Source organism: Anopheles merus, chromosome X, assembly GCF_017562075.2.
Source record: "Anopheles merus strain MAF chromosome X, AmerM5.1, whole genome shotgun sequence".
Classification (NCBI taxonomy): Eukaryota; Metazoa; Arthropoda; class Insecta; order Diptera; family Culicidae; genus Anopheles; species Anopheles merus.
In genome coordinates, this window is record NC_054081.1 from 17,932,634 (window position 1) to 17,958,949 (window position 26,316).

Below are 26,316 nucleotides of genomic sequence, written 5' to 3' on the forward strand. Positions count from 1 at the left end.
GATCCTACGTAATAGGAATATCCCACCTCCAATGCAAACATGACACGTGTGTGTGTTTGTATCCTTCGGGACAAGAAAGCGCGTTTATAAGGAGGCCGCATCATCCGGACAATTGTTGAGGAGGCGAGGGGAGCGCGGGGAGAAGTACGGGGAGAGAGGGGAAGGGAGGTCAACAACAAAAACAACAACAAACAGCGACCTTTTGTGTCTGTTGCCAGCATTCTGGGCCACACGGAGGACCACAATGTACAACGGAGCGAAAATAATGCATAAAATATAAAGGACTCTCGTGTCGTCTCATTGTGTGTGTGTACATATCCCACAAACTCAATGTACTTGTGTGCCTCAAACTCGCGGTGTCGAAGACATTGCCTTCTCCTCCCCCTCCGCCCTTCCCTTTGGGATGTGCGCCTGTGTACTATGCAACTCCGCACAATGGAACTGGCAGTGTTGTAACATCCTCCCGCCATCCCTGGAGTGTCCTTTCGTACTTGCCAACGTGCACAATGAAAGTTTTGTTTGCCTTTTTTCCCCGCTGCTATCGCTACCGCCACCAGTGTCTAAATAAAAATGTCCAGAGAGCAAATAACGAACCCTGAAGATGCGGTGCTGGTTGGCGTTCGTTGTGCTTGTTTAATTTCTGAATTGGTAGTGCGACTTCAAACCACATAAAACGAAACAACAGCCAACAAAAAAGGCTGCAACAATTTGAAAAGCGTGCAAATAATACTACCGTTCGAAACGCAACCTTCGCTTGATTCATTCAGCACGGACACGATTGTGTGACAGCCGGCCGCGTCCCAACCCTGAAGTGGCCAGGGGTTGCCACAATTTTCGATTTTTTTTTACTGCTGCTGCTGCTGCTGCTGTTGCTGCTCCCTTCCATGCTAGCTGCGCCAAGACATTCGGGCAAGACACCGAGCAAGGACCAAGAGTTGAGAGCCCGGTAAAGTCCTGCCGAAACAGATTATTCCCGTTCGTGCTTCGGTATCCATTATGCCATAAATTCTGTGCGCACACTGCACACACAGACACGCCGGTGCGCCGCTTGGTCCACTTAGCGACACAACTCGGCACGGCACCCTTTTTCGGTGAAAAATCCGTTCCAAATGAACAGCGCACACACGACCCACCAGCACCGAGCGGGCGAGGAGCTTGCTCGAGTACTTTAATCGGTCACCGGTTGAAAGGGTCCCGGCAGGGTGGGCAGGGGAGAGGGTGCACAAACTCAGTGCGAGCTCTGGTCTCTGTGTGTCTCAACGACACAATGTCTCCTTCTCCCCATGCCCTGTCTCTGTTAGTGGGCTGAAGATGAATGAACTCTTGTGCCATGATGCATTCAGTGCATACAGTAATCGATGTGTCGGTGTGCATGTGTGTGTGTGTTTGTGTGTTGCACTTACGGTAAAGAAATATCGACCGGGTCCGCTCTGCATTCAAAGCAGTCGCTGCCCGACGTTACCGACGACAGGCAGCAAACGCAACGAAAAAAAGAACGGGGAAAAAACTGGAAACATTCTTAAAACGTGCCGGTGGAGTGTGGCGCAGACTGTGTGCGAACTGAGCTTGCACACGATGTTTCTGCAAAGTAACGAACTGTGCGATTTTTGTGCTCCAGATAGGTATTATATCGGTTAACGGTGAGATGGTGTTTTCATCTCGCAAACGAGCAGGAGACAGGAGGGTTGAGGCTTTTCTGTTGAAGAAGCTTGAAGATGCTAAAACGCTTTTAAAACCGCCGCCCCGCTATGAATACCTTTCTTCTCGTTTCGTTTCTCTGTTGCTTCTGCTTTCTTTTGTGTTTGCTTGCACGCTCACCGTTGTGGCACTCGAGCGAGTGCGGTGTTTTAGTCCCTGTGACTATCTATCGCAATGCACAGAGCGAGCGTAATGGCGGCTCGGGACGGGGGCGCGCGATGTGCTTTATTTTTGCGTTAGTTGCACACCCCTGCGAAGCCTGTAACGAAATACCGATGGGCAGCCCAGCCATGACAGCCGCAAAATGCACTGTCACTTTTGGCTTATATATTGCCATGGAATGTTTCGCCTACCCAACAACACATCTTGCCTGCGAGGGAGGTGAGGGTGGATGGGTGGTGATGGTGTGTGTGTGTGGCTTTAGGACGAAGAAAAAGTGTGCTCTCGCAGCCATCCCGTGTTTCGAGCTGTGGCCGCACACACATATTTTGTTTCGCTTTGTTTGGTTTTCGTTGTTGGGACGCTCCGGCTGGGGCGCTCCCCACGAAGGATGATCTCTCACGTCACACCAGAGAGTGTGCGGTTTCGATAGTCTCCGAAAGATGCTGGCAACAAAAACAAAAAAAAACCGAAACAAAGCTAGAAGAACCTCTCCAAAAGCGACTCCCAGCTGCAGGGTAGCTTAGGCAGAAACGATATAATCTGACGATGACAAGCTTCCCGTGTACCCGTACCGCATCGTTGCTTAGGCAAATGAATGTGTTTCGTGCTCGCTTCGATCGTTCCACGTGTGTTGGTTTGGGTATGTGGGTGCGAGCGTGTCTCACATTTGCTTCCCACGGCTGGACAATGTCACACCCCGATTGCATCATCAGCCGGGGTCCGATTTGGCGAAGCGGCATGAGTGGCTTCTGGCACGAGTGCGAACCACACCGAAAGATGTGGCGCTGTTCAAGATTTGCGGGAAGATTCTACCGCTCCGACGTATAGCCATTGCCGACAGCAGTCGTGCAATGTGCAAAGATTGCACAAGCCGGCGTGAAGCATTATCGGTGCCGCTGGTAACTAATTGTTGCTGATCGCCTGTGGGGCTTTCTTGGTGGCAAAAACCATCAAAAACCTCCTGCAGCGGGAAGTTACGTTACCTCCTACTGTGTGTGTGTGTGTTTGTGTGTGTGTGTGTGTGTGTGTGTGTGTGTGTGTGTGTGTGTGTGTGTGTGTGTGTGTGTGTGTGTATGTGTGTGTGTATGTGTGTGTGATTGTATTCTCTCTCATTATCATTGGTTCTTTATACCTTTCGGCCACTTCAGCTCGAAAATGGCATCGTGGTTGTCGTCTGCTAGAGGGAGATGAGAACAAAAAATAACAAATGCAACACATAAACTAGCCGTCAACGGCAGGCAAGACGGGATTTTTTTTTCGTGTGTGCGTGTGCGTCCAGAAGCTGCGTTTGCACAGGACGGTTTGGTAGGATTACATTTTGCCAACACACACACATAGAAACACACACACACACACACACACACATATGCAAGAAACTACCGAGCAAAATGTCATAAAACCTGTGAAGAGCGCTCGAAGCGAGCTTTCCACTTCGCAGCTCTGCCCTGGCGGTAAGCAGGTTTGCTGTGTCTTGTTGCTGCTGGCAGCCACTGCCGCCCGACACCGTGCGCAACTATGTTTAATTAAATTTCCTGTAAAATGTACAGTTTGTGCTATTATGGCAGGAAGGTATGCTTGTTTCTCTTTTTTTCTCTCTCTTCCTTAATTCTTGCTCTCTTAATGATGCAGGCGATCATCTAGCACACTGTGTCGTTTGGGAGAGAAGGAAATTTTTGAACTTTGTTAACGAAAACAATTCAACAAACACCACGAACCGCCCTACAAACGTGCAGTGTAAACTCGCTTTTTTTTTCTCCGTAAGCTCGGTGACATATTAAAAAAGCGCCTCCAACAACCACAGTATGCACCTTTAACAAATGATTAATTTTTGGTAGAATAAGTTAAGACATTAAATGGTACAGAAATCGGTCGACGCCGATCACAGTGTTTGTGTGTGTGTATGTAGTAGTATGTGTGTGTTGTGTGTGTGTTGTTGCGTGTGTGTGTGTGTGTGTGTGTGTGTGTGTGTGTGTGTGTGTGTGGTGTGTGTGTGTGTTTGCGTGTGCGTGTGCGTGTGTGTGTGTGTGTGTGTGTGTGTGTGTGGTGTGTGTGTGGTGTGTGTGTGTGTGTGTGTGTTGTGGTGTGTGTGGTGGTGGTGTGTGTGTGTGTGTGTGTGTGGTGTGTGTGTGTGTGTGTGTGTGTGTGTGTGTGTGTGTGAGTTCTTCATTACGTTTCTCCAGACACTGTCTCTGGCAGCTGGATTTCGAAACCTTTTCCGGCTCGTTTAGGGGGCAAAGCAGAAAAGGAATGAAAAAAATTGCTGATTTTTTTAGAAAACACACACTCAGATACACACAAACACACACACACACACACACACACACACACACACACACACACACATTGACACATACCAAATCCCTGGCCAAGTCTTCGGCCATAATGTTTAACTTCGCTTGCCAACGAGACAGCGATTGTCGTCCACGCCGTCTTCAGTGTGCTGTTCTGTTTGGTTTTGTCTCTCCTTCTCTCCCTGTTGTAAGTGTGTGTGTGTGTGTGTGTGTGTCTATCTATGTGTGTGTTTGTTTGTGATGGGAAATGACGACGAGAAGGACGAAATCTAATTAAAACCAACGGATACACTTGTCTTTTTTTATTTTCCTTCCCTTTCTCGTCTCTTGGTTGCACTACTTTTCAGACTTTCCCAGCGAGCCCTTCCCCACAGTGAGATTAATTTTTGGCCCTGGTGGAATATTGTGGATTTTATTTCCCCTCTCGAAAGGAAACAAACCCTCCCCCTCCCCTTCCACCTACCTTTCTCGAGGTAGTGCTCCCCAGGAGGAGGGAATGTACCGTTTCCGTGTTTATTTGAATTTTGGCGGCACGCTCGTTAACGGGGACAGGGGGGCTATTCGTGCTTAGCGCGTTAGTGGCACTAACAGTTCGCCGATGTGATTCCCGAGACATACGAATTTTCGGCCGGACGTGGCAGACATCGATTTTTATTTTTTTATTTTTTTTTGTTTCGCCCCCAAGTAGAAGTGTCCCGCAGCGTTATCGTGAAGCACTCGAGAAATCGACGTGACATCCGATTAGCATCGTTCGCTCGTCCGCACACAGCAGTGCGCTCGCTGATAATTAGGGTGTCGAGATAAATTAGATTCTTCACCCGGGGCCAGCAGGGCCGCGTTTCTTTGCCTTCAAACCGCATTAAAACTCTGTGTGCGTGTATATATGTATGTTTTTGTGTGTGAGTGTGTGTATGTATATGTGTGTGTCAGCCGTGTCTGGCTTCAAAAGTTGAAGCTCCCAAGCTCAGCGTTTTTTTGAAGGTCGAGTAGAGTCGATTAAAAATGGATGATTATTTAATCCGGTTCGAAGGGCCAAATTGTTCTAGCGAGCCCGAACAAATGTCACAAAAGGCATTCTGGTCTGGATGGGGGAGGAGATTTCCGGGGACCACGTGGCGCAGCCTAGGGATGCTATGTCAAGGTTTTATGTCGTAGCAGCGTTTCCTTATTTTACCACGACCACCCTTTCACCTTACCCTTGGCCACACCGCAATTTTCTCGCTTTATTTGCCACTCTGAAGCAATGAGCATTTATTCGTTGTTCGCGCTGGCAAATTAATCAACCACAAACCCCCCGGGGTAGTATGAATTTTGAATTGACACAAGCGAAACGGTCCCAATATTCCAGCCCCCTCCCCCCTTCCTCCCTCCACCCCCTGGGAAAGCACTAGGGTTTGGCCAAGGGTTTTGTCACCTTCGACCGATTCGGCTAACCATCTGAGACATAATTTCGCTTTGAATAATAAACGCGTGCACCACTTGGCTCGCCCGCAAGACCGGTATCTCTTCCGGTTTTAAGTGGTACAGAGAGAGAGAGAGAGAGAGAGAGAGAGAGAGAGAGAGAGAGAGAGAAAAGAGAGAGAGAAAGAGAGAGAGTGTGTGGCAGCGTAGCGAAAGGTAGTGGGAGTGAACGAGGAAGCGGGTATTCTCCATTTCTGGATTCCGGAGGTCGATCCAAATCAGATTACCCAAAACAGGGCCGAATATTTGTTAGCTGTTCAATAGACCGTTGGCTCGCCTATTACTTACGAACCATTCATTCCAGTTAATGGTGTAGAAACGTGACATTTCGTGTTACAGTGTTCGCTGCGGTCGTGCTGTGGAGCAGTTTTTATCTGCATTTCCGGTTTCCCGTTCCCTTTCCGGCTCGCACGGGTAGCATTTTTCAATTATTGCAAATTGCCAACTTGATAGAATATTTAGTGAACCTAGGTCCAAAGGACCAAATAATGATTGTGTTAGAAATCTAGCGCACATTAAAGTTTTGCAAAAAAATCATGCAAACTTCTACTATTGTCAAAATGTGACAGTTTTTAAATGCCAGAAGATGAAGCATTTGACAGGATCGCTCAATTCTTCTTCATAAATAGATTAAGAACAGACCCAAACACCAGACTGTGAGCTCTTCTCCTTTGCGACACAAGAATAATCCAACAACCGATGATAAAGAACGGTGTAAGACATCCAGGCTGGCAGGCCTTATCGACGTTCTCACGCTACTGATCCCTTCTTGTTTGCAATTGTACCCATAGGCCTCCCATCGATATCGCTATAATTCACTCCGCACTCCCATCGATGCGAGGCGCCAGGGCAGACGACTAGCACAGAGCGGGCGGAGCAGATAATTCGCTTCGCAAATGAAATGCAATTGAATTTTCATAAATTACATCACATTATCGACGATTCTCTTGTCTGCTAGGCGGGCCTGCCTGCTGCTTGTAAGAACAGGAGCCATCCACTTGCCTAGGCAAACCTAACCATACCCATCCACCCAACTTCCTTTGCCATCAGCTACACACACACACACACAGACAGAGGCACATGCCGGTACCCTAAAAAGAGCTGTGGACGATTGGGACCCCACCTTCCAGGACGATTGTCGAGCCGAGTAGTGTCGATTGAAACCGATACCGGAGCATCAACGGAGCCCGGCCCACAGCCGTGCCCGGGGTGTGTAAATAATTGTACGACTAATTAGCGTTAATAGCAGTGCCATTCGACAAATTTGACATTTGCCCCTTGGGTGCCATTAGGCGTGCGGTGGTGGCGACGGCAAGACACTCGAAATTCTAGCCGGAATGGACCAGAGTACCATTTCCGCGAAACATGCTGAAGGGAAGATCGCACGCCCGCAAAATGATTCGCCGTTACTTCCGAGGCTGTTTCCAGCACCGACGCTCCATCCCGCGGGTCGATGGTTTATCGGAATGTTATTGGTTTTTGAATCCGTGCAATCAGTGTATGGGTGTTATGCTGTCGAGTGGGGATTTTGAAATGAGGTGAAAAAATGGACAGTGAAAGCCGAACAAAAAACCAAAAAAGAAAAAAAAACAAAACAAAAATAAAGGCAGGAAGTTCGCAACCTCGCACCCCGGCATAAAAGCGCTTATTACATTATTAAAACCTACGGGTATACAAATCCCCACAGTAGCTAGTAGTTTGGGAGCGTATGCGAACCGGCCACCACCAACCTATGCTATTCCATGGTGAAGTGGAAGAGGGCAGGTGGGGGGGGATGGTAAACGCTTTGACCTGAATATTGATCCCTGGGACCCCGGGTGCAATCCCGGAGTAAATGGGGATTTGTAAAATAACGATCGAACGAGTAATATGCCTCGGTTGGGGTTGTGTGTATGTTTTTCTCTTCCTTCTGTTGTTGTTGTTGATTTTGTTGTTGAACGGCTTCACCAGTCCGTTTAAATTATTTAACCGCAGCAGGATTTGTGCGCACCACCATGTACACAACCGTGTAAAGGACTCTCCCTTCCTCCCCATGCATATGGCAATTTCGGTTTTTCTTTTCCCACCCGCTTTCTACCCTTCTTTTGGCAAACTGTCAAGGTTTGGGCACTATTTTACTGCCGTTTCCTTCGGAGCAGGCGGCGTTGTGGGGATTGGCCGGAGAAGGAGGCGCTTTCCGGAAAGCGCCAGCCCTTTATGGGTTTCTGCTCGCTCCCATTTGGTTCGCTTCGGAAGCGAGATAACGCGGCGGCCTCGGAAATTCGTTCCGTACAGGGGCAATCATTGATCCGCAATCCGGCACCTGCCGCTGACCTGGGTAGATAATCAACATGGGAAGCACACGGGTAGGGTGAAGTCGATGTCTCGGGCTGAGATAAGAAAGAAAAAAAAATCGCAGAGCAGCAGGAAGCGAGGCACAACAAACCCTTTTGATATTTCCTTTTCTCAGCCCTTATACTTCCAAAACAGTCTAAATCACAATCCCGCATCGCTCTCTCTCTCTCTTCTCTCTTTCTCTATCCTCTCTCTCTTTCTCTTTCTCTCTCTTAGAGCATTGTTGACCATTTTCTTCTTGCATTCTTCATTCCGTGTGGCAATGGCTACCACTGCCAAGAAGCTGGCTGGCTCCAAAGCTATTCGTATATATATGTATGTGTGTGTGTCTGTGTGTGTATGCAACTGCCAGTACAAACCGGGAGACCAGCACACATTTTACGGCCTTTCGCATCTTGGCAGCATCTCGCGACCCAGGCGAAACCGGATGTCAGGTTAGACAACCGTGCCAGGCACCGCGTCTGGCGCCATTCGTGCGTCACGCTGCGGCTACCTGTGGCCCCCGAGAACCCCCGAGATGGGCTGGGAAGATTAGTCCGTGGCGATTAATAAAGACGACCGAGCCGCAATCACGACCAGAACGTTCCGGCTGCAGATGATTTTAAGTGTGTGTGTGTGTTTTTTTTCTTTTGTGGCTATGCATGTGTGTGCACAACAAGATAACACTTGGAAAGGCTGCACTGTGTGTGGCATGTGTTACTCATTGGCGGCGCTCGGGAAGGAAGCAGAGCGCATAAAGGCACGCAACACGTTTTGCATAAATTGATGAATACGTGTATGGTGTTTGTTTCTTCAATAAGTGAGGTATTCACATATCGAGAAACGAGCGAGGAACACCATTGCCTTTGATACGACAGTAATTTGCATACTTTTAAGCTCTCCACAATCTGAAGATAACACAGGCTAATGGTAGTAGGAGACAGCAGCATGCAATTATCCCATTTGTTATTTTTATAGTGTTGATGATTGGCTTAAACAAAAAGCATCGTTTTACATACAATCAAGCGCCGAAGAAGATGCAATAATTACCGGAAATGTTAATGTACCATTAACACCATTGGATATAGCTGCATGATATTGCCATCAAAGTATACTACGTTTGTGTAACCACCAAACGTAATGCTGGCAGCTTAATTTTATTAGTAACATACAATCAGTGCTACAAAATGTCACGAGCATCACGAGATATTCACTTACGAAAACAATGAACATATCCGTGGTAGCTTGATGCTCATTGCTGATACTCAATGAAAGTGTATCATGACATGCCGAACGCGACATGCAAATGCATGGGTCCAACGCAATACTCTTACTGACAAGCTGAGCTTAATTAATGCCGGCGCAAGCATAATCATTATATTTTCTGGTTGTGAACGAAGCTGTCAAATGCCACTGTTTCAGTCACCAACGCTCATGACTGAAATGAAACTCAAATCAGTTCACGTATACAACTGAGATGATCAGAGGTGAAACTCAAATAGTTGGTGATCGCATGCTTGATGACATTTTGTTTAGTGCCCAATTCTTGGTCACTCACTTGGTCACGACATTTTCTCCCTATGATGAACACGACATTCTTGGAAATACTTGATGTGTGGTCCCAAGCATCAAAATGAGCATGCTTTCTCGCTCTGTCTGGTTTGATGGTGTGTGAACCATGCAACAGAGCAAGAAATCATGCTAATTTTGTTTCTTGGAACCTCTCGCACGCACCGCGTCCTATCGCGATAATCTCCGACTGAAAATGTCGCGTCCAAGTGATTGACCATGTGTTGGTTGCACACAATGTCACCAAGCATGTCATGGTCGCACCAACTAGTTGAGGCTCACCTCTGATCATCACAGTAGCGCTCGTGACGCTGACAATATTTTGTTTCAGCTGGAATTTGTCACGACAATGTTAGTAACGTTTTGCAGAACTGATCACTGTAAAAAAAGTCATGACATAGCGCCTGACCAAAGGGTTGGTCGGACACAATGTCGCCAAGCATGCATTGGTCACACCAATCGTGTTGAGTATCACCTCTGATTATCACAATTGAGTACGTGACGCTGACATAGATTTTGTTTCAGTCAGATTTTTGTATGACATTGACAGTGACATTTTGCAGCTCTGCATACAATTCCCTTCACCGACGGAATGCTGTGGGTTTCCAAAATGGCATAGCGTTTGCATTACGATAACTAAAATAAATACCAACTTTTGCCACACCCTGTAGAGGCTTTAGGCATTCATCCAGCGATGAATTATACACTTACAGAACTTTTCATTCTAACCAATATAACACCTCCTCCGCCTCCTACACTAACTCCGCATGCTCAACCGTATGTATGCAGTTCGCCAAACGGTTGCGTCTGCATTTATGCAACACGTATTTCAAATTCGATCATTTTATGAATTTCTCCACCCGAGCCCATATTCCCCGCATACTGTCCGTTTGCAAAGCAATCGAAACGTTTCGCGAACAATCAATACATAGGGATAGGATATTCATTTTGGACACCGTTTCAATGCAAAGGTGGTGAAATATTCAAGCGCACCCGATTCGAATCGCACGCGAAACGGGTGAGCAAATAATGTAGCATTTCCAGTTACCCCACCGTGCTCGACACACGTGCTCTGCCGTCTCGTTCTCTGTTTAATTTCAAACAATAGTGCGCCTTGCTAGCCATTGTGCTCTCCCTGGATGACATGCTCCCGGGTTCACGTCTTGCGTTTGCCGTATGACGTCTTGTGTAACTCGCTCAATCGAGAATGGCGTGGGCTGCTCCACCGATCTCCGGTAATGAGATGCTCGAGCGATGTGAAAATCGGGAAAACTATCTGAATGATTCACAATATTAATCACGAAGCCATTTCGTGCAGCCGTGGCACCGACATGAAGAATTCAACCAGGGCAGCCACGGTGGTATGCGAGTAGTCGACGCGGCATATTACGCTTGTCTAACAATGCGCACTGTACCATCCGGCAGCTGCTTCCGTTCGCCGTTTCGTTGTGAAGGGCGGAAGCCGACCGGCGGTAAGAGGGGCGAACAACACATCGAAACAGTCAATGGCATTCTTTTTACACTCATTTTGATTTGCCCTACCCCTCACCATTTACACACACTCTCAAACTAATACACACACACACACACCGAGTAAGTCGAATGCTATGCAGGCAACGGACAAAGTCAAGCCATTTTTCCTGCCTGTCGACTGCGCCTTTGATCATGTTTCAGAGTGCATGTGTGTGTGAGTGTGTGAGTGTGTGCTATTGCGGATAGAAGAGCCGGGAAAATGTTACCACTGCTAATGGAGATAAAGGACAGCATCCTCAAACACACTCACGCACACACACGGCCTGATTGAAGATGACGTGATGACCGAACTAGGGCAGGCTAGCTCGGGTTCACAGCTGGGCATCTGTGGGGTGGTGGCCGCTTATCGCAACATCAAGGGCGGCCACATCAACGCTGATAAGCTTGGCGCTGGGCAGGCCCGAAACACTGCGACAGAAGGATCTCATCTCGCATAGGCGAGAGTGTCTAAAAGTTCTAACCACAGCGGCACTTCTCCCTCCCCCCCCCCATTCTGTCATCAGGCCAGGCCAACTAAATATTTCTCGAGGCACACTCGTGGCGCATCCCGGTCGGGCGTTCGGGGTTGTTCTTTTTTCTTTCTTTATCGCGGGCAAAGTTTAACAATCAAACCCGGCTGGAGCCATCACCACCACCACCGCGAGTGACAATCGTGCTTGGACGCCGTGCGAGGACGCCGTGCCAGGACGCCGCGCCAGGACGCCGTGCGAACCAAAAAGGGCTATAGCTAGGTTGGCCATTAATTTATTTCCATCCTGCCCGCGCACTGCTGCCGATGGAGCAGCAAACCGTAGACCCCTTGGTGTAACCTATTTTGGGTTGTTTTTTTGTTCCTCGCCCTGTTCTCGTCGCTCTCTTCTCCTATTATCGCCCGTCCGTAGTGTGTTGGATGGAAGGCTGCGGAACGGACGCATGATTGGGAACCGAACCGAATTTTCTCCCGTCCCGAAAACGAATCTCGTCGGAAGGCGGCACAGAAAAAAGGGTGGAAATGGCCACTGGAATGCGTTCATAAAAATGATAGCTCATTGAAATTTTGCGACGGGAGTTGGGGTACATTTTGCCGCATCGAGAGCCATTCTCCCATCGAGGATCTCCTCCGCTACTCCTTGACCTTCACTCCTATTGGCATTCCAACATGCGAGTGAAGCACAGGCACCGAAAAATCCGAGCGTCCGTGTTATATTCTTCCTTCCACCCCCAAAGCGGCTGAAAGTATGCATTTCTCCGGTTCGTTTTATGTGTTAATATTGTTGCAACTGTTATTTGTTTCGCCTTCCACTTCTAGTAGAGCGGCAGTCTACACAGTATCAAATTAGCCACATTTACCACCGGGCACCATTTTCGCTGATTTCAGCCGATGGGCTGAGAAAAGGCCTCTTCATAGAGAAATAAAGAGAGCAATAGAGAGAAGGAGAAGGTGAAAGAGAGATAGAGCGAGATATAGAGAGATAGAGAGAGAGAGAGAAAGAGAGAGAGAGAGAGAGAACTCGCTAAGGATGCAAAAGAGTAAAGTAAGCATACACATACATAAAGCTGGAATTAAAAAAGGCACACTGGGAATGATTGCAAGAATTTTCACACTCGCCCCTCCCCACTCCGGTACGGCAGGCAGCCCTTACGGCAAGAGTGTAGCACACCATCGTCAGCCTCCCTTTTCGCCATCAATCGAGACGAATGCATTCCGTGGCGCATGGCACCCATCGCGCAATCGGTTGGACGGCGTGGCCTGGGAAGGGAACACCGGCGTGGCTAGGCTGATGCAGCGAACCGGAGATGAAAATAACGTAACGTACACAAACACACATACATACATACACATACACGTAGAGCGGGAAAACACACACACACACACACACACACACCACACACACACACACACACACACACACACACACACACACAGATGCACATAAAAATGTGACGTATTCTTCCCAAGGCTGGTTCAACTCTTTCTGAGCCGGCAAAGCCCCATAATCAGGCTCGATTGCGAGAGCTAACTAACTATCGGATGGTGGCAGAGGGGATGGTACTGAGAACCGGTTCCACGAACAAGCACATCATCAGCATAATGTAATCAGAACCGTAATCCCCTTCAGTGCAGAATGCTCCGCACGGTACCGCGCGATCTGTAAAATGCGCCGGGAAGCGCTGCCGCTGCCGCTCGCTATCACAACACACGGCGCTAGGGCTCGTCGCGTTAGTTTCGCTGCTTTTTTCTGTTTTGTAGTTTTGTTTTTTTGTAGTTTTGTTGCTTTGTTTTTTTTTGTCGTCTTATTTCGCTACTACTTTCTTTTCTTTCTCTCTCTATCTCTTTGATTTTACTATTATTTGCTTTGGGGAGGCTCGCTGCTTTGTAGTTCGCAGAAGCGCCTCCGCCAAATCCAGTTCATCAGTTTAGCGTCGTATGCCACAGCGTTGTTGCCAATTTCGCTCGGCTCAATCGTGCTCCGACCGTCACTCACTCGAGCGACTAATTAATGCTCATTTTTCCTGGGCTAAGGCTGTTCTTTTCGTGTTGGTTGTTGTTGCTCGAAGCACAGCGAGTTTTATTTATCGTTTCGGGGAACGTAGGGCGAGCATGAGGAATGAAATAAATTGTAGCTAAATCTAGACCGAAACCGAGACCTGCAGGATTCGCTTGCTGAGGGCTTGCTGAGGAGTGAAGCACATTTCCCAAGCTGCCGCCAAGACTCTGGTCAGACTGAAACGCTAATCCTTGCCACGATCGTCTGAGCGAAACGGTGCGAGCTAACAAGTGAAGCGTTTTGGTTTTTAGTACATTAGCTTAGTGCATTTGGTGTTGGATGGATCGAGCGCTCAATCACGTTAAGTAGCGTTTATTTTAAAGTCTGTTTTTTGTCCTTTGTCCGTTACAATTTTATTAAACAGCGGTAGACAGCAGAATCATGAACACGGTACAAATCTCTATAAATGGTTTTTCTATGGTTAATGTACTAGCGATTACACTTATTTTGTTCTGGTCTAGCCGTTAGCCGTGCCCTTTTTTACTGTATTTTATGCTTAAGTCGTCGTCTAATCGTTTTAATGTGCTTGAACAAGGATTTATTTAATCCTACTTAGGTATTATTGTCGTTTCAGTTTCAAACATATCACACTCTTTCCAACAAATTTACTGTAAGTGTGATTGTAATTTGTAAACATCGCGAGTAAGGACTCAAAGTATCTTTAACTGAACAGTGTGAAGTTCGATTCTCACAAATGCTGTGCATATTTCGACTGTCAGACGCTTGCAATAGCTCCCATGTGTGTGTTTGTCATGAAATTGTTTATACAATTTGTTAGTTCTCGATATTAAATATCTTTTAGTTTAAAATTTTCTGTAATTGCAAATTTTAAAAACTGCAAAATATTTTTGTTTGTTGAATTTCCCCACGTGACTGCATATTCATATGGCGTCATTCATCAATTACGTAACGCAAAAAATGCAGAAATTTTACCCCCTCCCACCATGGTGTTACAAACTGTATCATAGTGTAACGTTGAAAGGCACCCCTCCCTTTCAAACTCTACGAAGATCTGTGACCTCTCGTTCAAATGGTTTTTCCTATTGAACAAAATCAATTTTTATATTTTTTATTTATTTTAATTCATTTCGATATATCAACTTTTGTTTTGGAAAGAAAACTGATAAAATTATATTATTTTTACATAAAGAAAAAGGTCTCCCATACATCAATCAAGGTCGAAAAGATTATAATAATCGGATACTCAGCGCTGTTTGCAATATTCTTGCATGCAACGTTCTTGCTCAAGATGATCAGCAGAAGTAGATTTCATTTTCCTGGTTCTTCATAAATATATCCATGTGTCCAGAAATGTTTATTTAGCTTTGGATTTTGTATCATCATCAAATTGATAGTTGTATTTCACATATCTTGTGATTCTTAGTATGTTAGGCATGTCTTACAAGTTACGAACAAAATAGGTACTATTTCGGCGGAGTTTCGGCTGCATTTTCGATGTATCCATAACCAGTGCTGCAAAATGTCATTGTCAATGTCATACAAAAATCCGTATGAAATAAAATCCATGTCAGCGTCACGTACTCAATTGTGATGATCATAGGTACTCAAACAGTTGGTGTGTCTAATAAATGCTTGGTGATATTTTAGCGATCAACGTTTGGTCAGTCACTTTGTCATGAGTTGTTTTTTCTGTTATCAGTTCTGCAAAATGTCACTGACATAGTCATGACAAATTCTGACTGAAGTAAAATAATGTCAGCGTCACAACCTCTACTGTGATGATCAGAGGTGAGACTGTAACAGTTGTTGCGACCATCACGTGTAGTGCGTGCGAGTGGTCCCAATCAACAAAATTAGCATGTTTCTCGCTTTGTTTGATCCGATAGACAAAGCAATCAGTCAAACCAGACAAAGGCAGAAAGCATGCTTGTTTTTTTTTTTTTGCTTGGGACCACACGCGAAGTATATTACAAGAATGTCGTCAGAAGTATATTCCAATAATGTCGTCAGGAGTATATTCCAAGAAACACCGACAGAAAATGTCGTGTCCGAGTGTGTGACCAAGAGTTGAGTGCTAAACAAAATGTCATCAAGCATGTGATTGATCCACCAACTATTTGAGTCTCACCTCTGATCATCTCAGTTGTGTACGTGAGCTGATTTGAGCTTCGTTTCAGTCATAAGTGTTGGTGATTGAAACAGTGGCATTTTATTATGATCATAATTATGCTTGCGCCGGCATTAAGCTAGGCATAGGCATCAGCTTGTCAGTCAGAGTAACGGGTTTGATTCAAGCACTCGCACGCCGCATTCGGCATGCCATGACGCACTTTTATTGAGTATCAGTTACGACGGATATGTTCGATGTTTTTGTTGGTTATTAACTAGTGACGTTCATGAAATATTGCAGTACTTTCTATAACATTACGACCAATGATCAACTCTGATGATAAAAGAGCTAACTGCATTAACTCCATCTTCAGTTTTTTTTAACGAATTGGGTTTGAAAGGAAGTGGATTGATGTTACACCTGTTTCCAGCGTTACAGTTAAATTTCGTGCCACTTCGTCGCGAATCGCATGTCCTTATCATCAAATGCGTGCCTTTACATTCGAATACGTGCCACTGCAGTCTTCGTAGTAAGGGAAAGCAACGTTACTGCGACGGTCCTTAGGTAAATTTTTCTATCTCCTGTGTGGTACATACATACATGGTGCGTGTAAAAAGTAGCGAATTTTTTTTTAAGCCGGCTGTACTTCGAAGGTTCCGCATGTCCGCGTAGGACGTTACGCCAAATAGAAGAAGAAGAAGACCTCGAAGGTTGTAAATTGAAGAAGAAGTATTTTCGTTTAATACTTATTTGTTACTACAAAAAAACAAATCAAACATTTCCCTTTGTATTACGTAACACAAGATTAGCTCCCCTCTCCCCCATGTAACAAATCTTAACATTTGACGACATCCCCGCACCTATCAGCGTTACGTAATTGATGGATGATGCCTATGTATAAACAATTTTTTTTGTTTCTACAACAAAATATAAAAAAATATTATCTAACACAAGAAACCAATGACAGCGTGTTCACGCCAAGAGTGTAGTACAATCGTTATATATACTAGTGTCAGTGCTAGGATTAGGATGAGATAGAATGAGATAGAGGATGTGTGTAAGAATAATTGTAAAATAAAGTTTAGTCTAAATCCTCAAGCGGTCTCAGCAACATCAATTTTTTTTGAATTATTGAATACAGAGCATCTCTCGAACAAAATGTTGTTTCGTTGCATGCTCGATTGCTGACAGAGCGCTGCCCAAAGCGCCAATCAACCAGTTATGAGCAAACGCAATAACTGAAACATGCATGAACTGCAGTGTTTACTTACCAGGCAACATGGCGGCAATTCCTAGTATGAGTGGTAGTAGCTGCCGCACCGACAGCAGTACTACAGCGGTGGCCGTGTGGGTGCCAGCACAGCCGGCGGCGCTACTGCTGTACCGACTGGCGGCGACCGGCGCCAGGCCCGACACGGCACCGGTGATCGAGGACAGCCGCGTCTGCAGACCGCTTGGGCTACGGGCACAGTACAGCAGAGCGACGAGCGCACCGATCGACGCCGTAACAACCGTCACGACCGAGCCGAGCGCATGGCCGGTAGGGGATGGTGGCGGTGGTGATAGTGCCAGCCCGATCGTGGCAGGCTGTGCATGGGTAAAGATGGTGGCGCGGTACGAACGCTCCGGTGCGCACGCTGTGGTGACTGTCGCCGCGAACGGCGAAATTGCGAGCAGCAACAGCACCGGCACCGTCACTGCCTGCATCACATCCATGGTCGTGGACCGGTCGCGCTACCGGTCGTGGCGCTGGTGGTGCTGGTGGTTCGGTGTGCTAGCGAACGCGGGCGCTAGGGGCGGGGCGGGCGCGCGCCTGTTCGCTGTTGGCGGGCCCGGTGCTTGTGAGGATGGTAAGCCGTTCCGCCGAGGCCGGCTCGTTCTGCCTTTACGCGGCTGATGTTCAGTGGTGACAGCCCCCAGCACAGCGGCGACAGAAGAGAAGCGTGGGAAGGAAAGGGGCAGTTGGTTTTTTTACGTTTATTTGGTTGGTTTTTTGGTTTGTTTTGGTTGGTGGTAGTTTGTTGATATTGATTTAGGGAAGTTTGTTAAATGAGGATTTTTTTGTTTGTTTGCCAAAGCAGCGATTATTGAAGTTTTTGGTTTTGGGTTTATACGTTTTTAGTAGTATTTGTAGTAGTTGCAACAGTAGTTTTTGTTGTTGTTTTTGTTTTGCCAGACAATTGTTCGTGCAAGAATGGGTTTTATGTTTGTTTGTTTGTTTGTTTGGGTAAAGTTGAACAGGAGATATCACAAGCATTGAAAAATAAAGTGAAACATACAAATACAGTGGCAAAGAGATAGAGTGACATGTAGTGAAAAAGAGAGGATAATGGATAAGAAAGAAAGAGAGAAAGAGAGAGAAAGAGAAAGAAAGAGAACGCACGAAGAAGACAGTGTGAGTAGTGTGCTTTCGAGCTTGTGGCGAAAATGACAGTTTTCAATAGGAGTGGGGGGAGGGGGCGTGTTGTAGGGCTGTAGAAAGTTCAGTTGGTTTGTTTTTGGTTTTTACTGCACCACTACAGTGCTATTTAGTTCGATATTACAAACACCGCGTGCACACTTCCGGTTTGATGGCTGATTTTTAGGGGTTAGTGTTTTTGATTTGTTATTTGTTGATTTGTTGGGTTGTAGGGCTAGGGGGCGCCGAGGTGGGTAGGTGGGTTGGCGAGGGAAAGGAGAGCTAAGCAAACGTGCGTTATTTAGTGAACTTAATTATTACTTGGCTTTGTTTAAAAGTTTTTTTTTTGCTTTTTTGGAGCACCTCGCATCCGTTCTGGCGGTGCGTGGCGGATATGGCGGAGTACTCGCTGTCGATTAGGATGCAGCAAAAGCTTTACTTTAGTCAAATTAAATAGGCCGGTGCGGTGTACGTGTGTGTGGGTGGTGTTAGTTGGAGTTGATTTCGGAGGGTTAGGCCCAGTTTATGGCGATTAGTTCGTTTTCTTTAAGGCACAAAGTGGATGTTACTTCTGCACGGTTTTAGCGCACTGTTTAGGGTGGTTGTATTTAGCTTCATCCAGAATTCCGTGACTGCTCAACGCTGCGGCGGGGGCGACCGACTGTCTGCACACTCTCAAACACACAAATGTATGACTCCCTTTAAGTTATTAACCATTGCACACGTGCACGCACACATACACACGCTGTGAGTTCGAAAGAGTGACCGATGACCGTGCGTTACGTATCGGCCCAAGTGTTCAACGCCTCTGTCATTTTGTGCGTGCGTGTGTCTTTGCACAGAGTTGCCTTGCTAAAAATGGACGAATCGGCTCTTACTGTCTGCTGCATGCGCACTATTTTGCTATTCCCCACAAGTGCATTCGATGAACAGGCTTTGTTTTCCACACACTGCCACTGCTGCCGATGTGTGTGTGTGTGTGAGTGTGTGTGAGTGTGTGTGAGTGTATGTGTGTGTGTGTGTGTGTGTGTGTATGTATGTATGTATGTATGTATGTATGTATGTATGTATGTATGTATGTATGTATGTATGTATGTATGTATGTATGTATGTATGTATGTATGTATGAAGATGTGTGTGTGTGTGTGTGTGTGAGTGTGTGTGTGTGTGTATCTATGTATGTATGTATGTATGTATGTATGTATGTATGTATGTATGTATGTATGTATGTATGTATGTATGTATGTATGTATGTATGTATGTATGTATGAATGTATGTATGAATGTGTGTGTGTGTGTGTGTGTGTGTGTGTGTGTGTGTGTGTTTGTGTGTGTGTGTGTGTGTGTGTGAGTGTGTTGACCGTGTGTGGTTGTTGTCTAGCGCACCATCGAGTATGGACCTCAAGTATCAGTATGGGCGACCGTCTGTGTTAGGCAGCTGCGCAACGCAACGCCCGTCCTATGGCTACGCGCAAGACGGCGCTAGTGATGGTGCTATATTTGTTGTTCTTGTTGGGGTGATGGTGTTTGGTGGTAGTTGGTGTTGCTGCTGTTGAAGCTCTTTTGTGTCCTACCGTATACTGGTGCTACAACACACCGTTTGTTTGTTTATGTGAGTTCTGTCATTAACTGTCGCTACTGTCCAGACCCATGTAGACCCTTCCTATGTGTGCTTTTATCCTTTCTGGGCTCTAGATTGCTTCTTTATTTCCTAGTTTGCGCCTCTATCGTGATGTATTCATAAACGGGCCGCAAATTCTCTCTCTCTCTCTCTCTCTCTCGCTCTCTCGCTCTCTCTCTCTCTGTTTGTATGTGTGTGTTTGTGTTTCTTCCTCTTTCTTCTTCATCTTATTATTATTATTATATTTCTTCTTCTTCTTACTCTTCTCCGTTATTTCCCTTCCGCGGTTTCTGAATGAAAAGGAGGGGTCCACGGGTCATCCCCCTCCCGTCGCTCGTGTCGAATGCTGGGGAAGATGGGTTTGTTTTAATTTTTAATGCCGTTTTTAATGCCGGTTTAATGCGTTTTGCTTTTCGTTTAAACGCACGAGCGTTTCTTTAATGCGTTTTTGGGTGGGTGGGTGAGGTGAGTTGGTTAAAAGGTTTTGTTAAACGGGGAGCTTTTTTGTTGTAGTTGTAGTTTTTTGCTTGTTTAGTTATTATTACTGGCTATAATTGTTACTGAGAGGTATTGAGTTCACTTTACTTCCTTTGCTGCGGCCCAGCAGCTGTTGCGCGAACCCTCGGCACCGATCGGCGAACCATAGTGTCGAAGCGCGCGGCGACGGCGACCATTTTGCCAACGACTGATCCTGCGCTCCTGCGTGCGAGCGGGCTCGCGCGAACGCCTATTCCTGTCGAGAGAGGGCACCGGCAGATGCTACACACTGTTTCTTTTGCCATCGCACAAGGGTGGGAGGGGAGGAAGAGCGTTGGTGAATGAAAGGGTGAGGGCAAAAAACAAAATCAAATCAAAACATCCGCGCTAAAGCGCTGCCGCTAACCCGAAAAATGGAACTGTTCACTTTGTGTGCACTTGATTCTTGGACACTCAAACACACACACACATACACACACAGATACACACGCGCACTCTGTTGTTGCATGAAATGGGAATCGCAAAGGAAAGGAAAACATAGAGACAAAACTATCGCAACAAACGCGCGCTGCACGCTGGGTGGATGTGGAGCGTGAGAGAGATGTGTGTATGGGTGTGTATGCATGTGTGTGAGTGTGAAGGCTGGTTTTGGCTATCGAACACTCGGCACGCTCACGCCGCCCGCCGACATACTTTTCATAATCGCTGCGCTGCAGAACCCTGATACGTCGATAATGCCGCCGAAACTGCCCAACAGCATTAGGGCTTCGCCCGGGAAAGGTTCCTCTTCTAGCAAGCACTGGCTGCGTGTGCTCGTTTTTTTCTCTCTCTGATGTGTGCCTGTGTGTGCGTGTGTGATTTTGTTTTGGTTTTTTTATTGACCACTTGACTGTAAGGTTTTGTTATGTTCTTTTTTGTTTTTGTTTGATGTTTAGTTTCCTTATGCTAAAGTAGCGAAAGTAAGCGTTAGTACTACTTTCGCTTGGAGCACACGCGACACACACGCGATCGTTTCTCTGTGGAGGGTGAAACAGAAACTGTCATATATTGAACCTGTCAAAGTGAGTCGCGCTCAACGCCATCGAACGATCGGGTAAAGTGAAATGTTGGCTGGAGTAGTGTGGGATTGTGGTGTTAGTGAATGGCTGAGAAAGTGAGAGAGAGAGTGAGAGAAATAGAGGATTTGTGTCGGAAGCTATGGGGTAGGGAAGCAATGGGTAACAAACACAGAACAGGGTTTTGGCTATTTATATGTAATATCGTTTCGCCTTTTCTGCAATGGCTGTGGTCAACACAAACAACACGCCAGCGTCGATCGTTAGCTTTTTCACACGTATCCGTAAAGGCGTTTGAGAAGGAGGAAGGGACCTTCTGCGTCAAGGGATTGCAGCAAGAGCGCACCAACAACGTGCAGAATCGATCATCGCTCAACACTCACAGACACACACACACGCACACATACACACATAGGAATACACAGTTGAGCATGAGTGTTCGGTCGGTTGATTGTCGCGGTACCCTCGATGGAAGATTGCGGCCCTTGCCAGAGCTGATTGTTGCGGGGCGTCCTTGTTGCTCGGTTGGCGCACCGGTCACGCTTTCGGTGCAGTGTGTCGCAACACAACTGCCAGCACCAAAACACATACACACACCAACATATATATATATAGACACGTACACAAAGCCCAGACGGACTTCCGCATTTGCAGACCCGTATACTCGTGCCTTTTGTTGGAAAGTCGATACTGTGCCTCGCTGTCAATCGTATGTGCATGTGTGTCTGTATGTGTACGAGTATTTGTGCTTTGTATATGTGTCAAGCGTGGACCCCAACGTGTACACGAACCAGTGATTAATAGTGGCCTGAGGCATAGCTTCACAAAAAAAGAAAAACAAACCGGGTGTCCCTACTGCTGCTGCTGCTGCTGCTGCTGCTGCTGCTACTACTGTTTAACTACTGCTACTGATGTTTAAGAATGCACGACAACACATGACGGATCGGCACGTGCGTTTGGTATGCTTTGCTCTCCACTGAAAAGTAGGCCCACCCGCACTGCACCGTACACGACCATTTCGTAGGAGTCTCCGGGGGCGTCACACCAACAGGTTTGCATAAATAAAAAAAAAAAAACAAACTATCACTTGGCACACCACAGGAAACTGAAACTAATCCTGTGGCGTTTTTTTTCGTATGCAGAGTAATTCGGCGTAACCTTAAACGGCCTCCAAGCTCGAGCGGCTCAAATTAACCCACACGAAAAGCGCTAACCTTTCCTGGATATTTTCTCTGCCGGTGTGCGTCTGTATGTGTAGCTGGTTTGTGTGTGTCGGTAATGTGGATAAGGATGTGTGATCTAGACACAGGCACGCGGGTATGTGCGTGCTTGGCTGGAATTTAAATCTCGCGTGCCGGCGCAAGCACATTGAGGGCTCACAATGCCGGCTGCTAGCAACGGTTTTAAATTGGAGAATTAAAGCAAGAAAAAAATACTAAAACCACATACACTCAGACAAAAAACGACACAGAAACACACACAAAAACACACTAAAAAGGAAACAATGGTCGAGCACTAGCAATAGCAAGCTTATTTTTTTGTGTCGCACTCGATGATTGGTGGTTGATTGGTTGATGCAAATTGAGCGACTCCGGGAGTTTGTGTGTGTGTGTGCGGTTTGCTTTAGCTGTTTGTTGTTTTTATCTCTTCTTTTTCTTCTTCTTCTTTCAATTCAGAAAGAAAATAGGCACGTGCACACTCGGATCCGCTCCACACCAAAGTGGCCTGCATACACACGTGAGGTGATTTCACTTTTTTGGTACACTGCAACACTGTCACCCGAAATGTTTTGTTACGTTTATGTGTTGTGCATGTGTGTGCGCGTATGTGTGTATGTATAGTGCCAGTGTGAATAGTGCTTTTTGTACCCGGGGCAGTCGACGGCTTCCACCGGACCAGGCAGCTAGATAAAAAAACCCGTTCGGTAGGATCGAGCCGCTACGTTTAACTGAAGGCAGGCAACGGATTCACACCGTACCAAACCCCGAGCTCGACTTGTGCATTCGAAGCCTGCCCGACGCGATATAAAAGGGTGGGATAGGAGGAAGGGGGGATAGGAGTCGGTAGTGTACAAACCTTCTTCGTAATGTCGGTCACCGAACCGAAGCGGGAGTGCAAAGGAACACAAACCCGCGCACAGCATGGCACGGCATGGCGGCCCCGGGCGAGTGAAACGGCACGACGCGGAAACAAAGCATCCCAAACACACATACACGCACACTCGCTGGACCGAAGCGAGCCGAAGTGCACGGAAAAAGCGCGTCAGAGTGAACACCGCTCGGACTCGGTGCGACAGCGATTGCGCAACGGGACACGCGTTACCGACGTAACGCTACAATCAGTAACGCCGACGTCATCGCTTCGCCTTTGGGGGATTCAATTGCTGGAGTTTGAATGAACAGCGCCGGCCGCGATCCACGCGGCCGTATAAAGGTACAGTCGATACCACTTTTCTCCTTACTGCTCCTCATCCCATCCATGGTTGAGTTCGTTGCAAAATGGCGCAAAACGATGACGTGTCACACGCGGGAAAGCATTCCAGCAGCCGACCGAGAAGGACGAAGATATAGGAAAAGGGTTTCTGACATTGCTGCTGCTGCTGCTGATGCTTCCCGAAAGTGGGAATATGTGTGCGTGCCTACGCCGCTAGCGATCGGTATTATGTAATGCAGCAATCCTATTTTTTACAGTAAAATACGGGGGAGGGTCATACAAAATAGACATTGACATAGCAATGGTTTAGTAGCAGTTTTTGCTTAGATGTAACGCATCATCGAGATTATAGTAATGATAAATAGCATTTTCATAGCATGATGAAATGTGTCATTCCTACTTATGTGTGTGTGTTAGTTTTTTTTATATGGCAAATGCCTGCGTATTTATTTGATTCCCTACTGTTACCATTGATGACAGGAAAAGGTCAGTACCGTTGTGTGGTTGATATGTGGGAGAAGAGGTGAGAGGGAGGCGGATATGAAGGGAAGGCGGAGGGGATAGATAGAAAGGAAGAATGGTGGTGAGTTCTGTACGACCCGAAGCGACGCATCCGAATGAAAAACCGCAATGGTACCACGTGAGACCAAATCCCTTCCTCCAAATTCGCCTCCCTTGCCCACCACTATTGCGCTTGCCGTACGCCGAGTCGGACCAAACTGGTTCATTTTGGTTTTTCGGACAACGTGCACGGCCCGAAGTTCACCCGACCGAGCATCCCGAGTGTGACCCGATGAAATGAACCCCAAAACCTCCCTCAGAGCGGCCGGTGGAAGAACAATTGGTGCAAGGCAGGGGAGTTTTAGAACAGCATCTCTCGAGTGCAGACGATGCAGGCGGATTATGATGCATGGTGCAGTTCATTCATCAGGCTTCAATATTGTAACACTATCCGGTGTGTACTTCCACCCCATACTGGATGTATCGACCGAGATGTGGCATTTTTAAATTGCCACTAGTCACCCTCTTCCAACCTACTGCCTACTAAGCGTCTCCATCCACCAGGCGGCTCCACCAACCGGGCGTCTCCATCCACCTGGCGGCTCCATCAACCAAGCGTCTCCATTAACTAGGCGTCCCCATCAGCGACAAAAACGCTCCATTTCCATCAATATGATGCCCTCATAGAGACCCTTCACAATCATATTTAACCCTTGAAAATCATATTTAACCCTTCCAAATGGCTCCTGTGTTCACAACCTGCTCCAAACCAAGTCTTCGATTTGTATTGATATGTATCGCTGTAACGCGCTTCGCATCAATCAACACATCTCCAGCCACCGTCACCAAGAAAAAAAAGCTAGGAAAGCCGCGACCCGCTTGTTTGGAATTACGTGGCGCTCTTTCCATGGCCACAGACACACACTCGACGCGCGTGGAAGAATTTTCTTAGCAAGCCCACCAGCTGTCTGCAGCTCCGGCAGAAGGGTTAGCTTCGTTACAGAGGGCACGAAGCATAAACAAATCTGTGAGGGCATTTGTATCACACACACACACACACACACACACACACACACACGCGCGCGCGTGTGTGTGTGCCAGCTGGGTTTTTTGGGTGCTTCAAGGGGGAAACTTTCTCCGGCAGAACACACTTGAGCACTTCAGCTTAGCATTCCCTTCCCCTCCCATTTGCTTGTGCTGTTTTTTTTCCTTTCGTACTCAAAGACATTCCTGTGGTAAGGTGCACAAAACCTTGCGAAAAGTATTTGCCACCAGCCTTTCTCCTCCATCTGTGTGTTTGTAAAACGCCGTCGGGCACGAACGGACGTATTTTAGGAGTGGTTTTTCTTTTCTTTTTGCATCTGTTTTTCTATATATTGCGTCTTTGCTGAGGCGTTTTAAACGTAACTTCCGTTCTGGCATTCTTATGCTGTATCTTTTTCAGCCACTTCAAATTCGCTCCAACGGTTAGTAGTTTTGGCTTTGGGAGTGGATTTTTTTATGTTCTCTTTTTTCTGGCTAGATTAGTTTACCAGTCAACCATGAAGTGGTTCTTGTTGGGTGCTCAATGGAAAGCGCGATCGCATGTGTGTGTACTCAGATCTGCTGTCCAGTTGCAGCTATCTGTTCAATATAATTCCGTCTAAACAAACACACGAATGCCGTACCGCGATACTCATTGGCAGTGCTTCCTGTTCTTTTTCTAGAAGCATTCTTCTGCTGCCATCGCTTCTGTTGTAGATCTTTTCTTTTTACGAAGTGAAAATGCTACAATAATATACCTTATATTCTTGCTTTTTGCCACATTGGTTTGATTTCCACCACACTTACAACAACGGGGCAAGCAAACAAACAAAACATTATAAATGAAACCAACACAGCTCACAGAATCGTGTAAACCGGGAAAGAGGGACTGTAAAATAAGAGAAGGTGAAGGTGTGGGAGCAAGGATCACTAAACAAAAAAACCATTCACACAAACATTCATACATACAAAAACAAGCAAACACACAATGAAAACCGCTCACGTAATGTACGAGAACATATTTTCCCATTTTTGCCGCAATGAAGCCAGCAAGAACCACTCAGCAATCTTTACCGCGCGCCCTTTGCTTTCCGCTCGAGCAGAAGCAGCAGAAGCAGCACCAACCTACCTATGCTAGGTAGCAAACAAAACCTCCCCGATCTCTCTCTCTCTCTCTCTCTC

At 46.7% G+C, this 26,316-nt stretch overlaps 1 protein-coding gene across 4 annotated transcripts in view; it reads right to left on the bottom strand.

The window, feature by feature from the left end:
- The window catches only part of LOC121588934 (neuronal acetylcholine receptor subunit alpha-7-like), an 83,327-nt gene extending 60,201 nt beyond the window's left edge, over window positions 1-23,126 (bottom strand). The window contains exons 1-3 of one of the 4 annotated variants that reach the window (XM_041907404.1): window positions 23,046-23,115; window positions 20,816-21,138; window positions 16,898-17,519 (exon numbers count right to left, since the gene is read on the bottom strand). In XM_041907404.1, coding sequence (XP_041763338.1) covers window positions 16,898-17,342 — 445 coding nt within the window. In that variant the 5' untranslated portion in view covers window positions 17,343-17,519; window positions 20,816-21,138; window positions 23,046-23,115. Of the gene's footprint in view, window positions 1-16,897; window positions 17,520-20,230; window positions 20,412-20,528; window positions 20,619-20,815; window positions 21,139-23,045 lie in introns of all 4 variants that reach the window. The other 3 variants (XM_041907429.1, XM_041907419.1, XM_041907411.1) reach the window with 3 other exon arrangements.
- Between the last annotated feature and the right edge of the window lie 3,190 nt (window positions 23,127-26,316).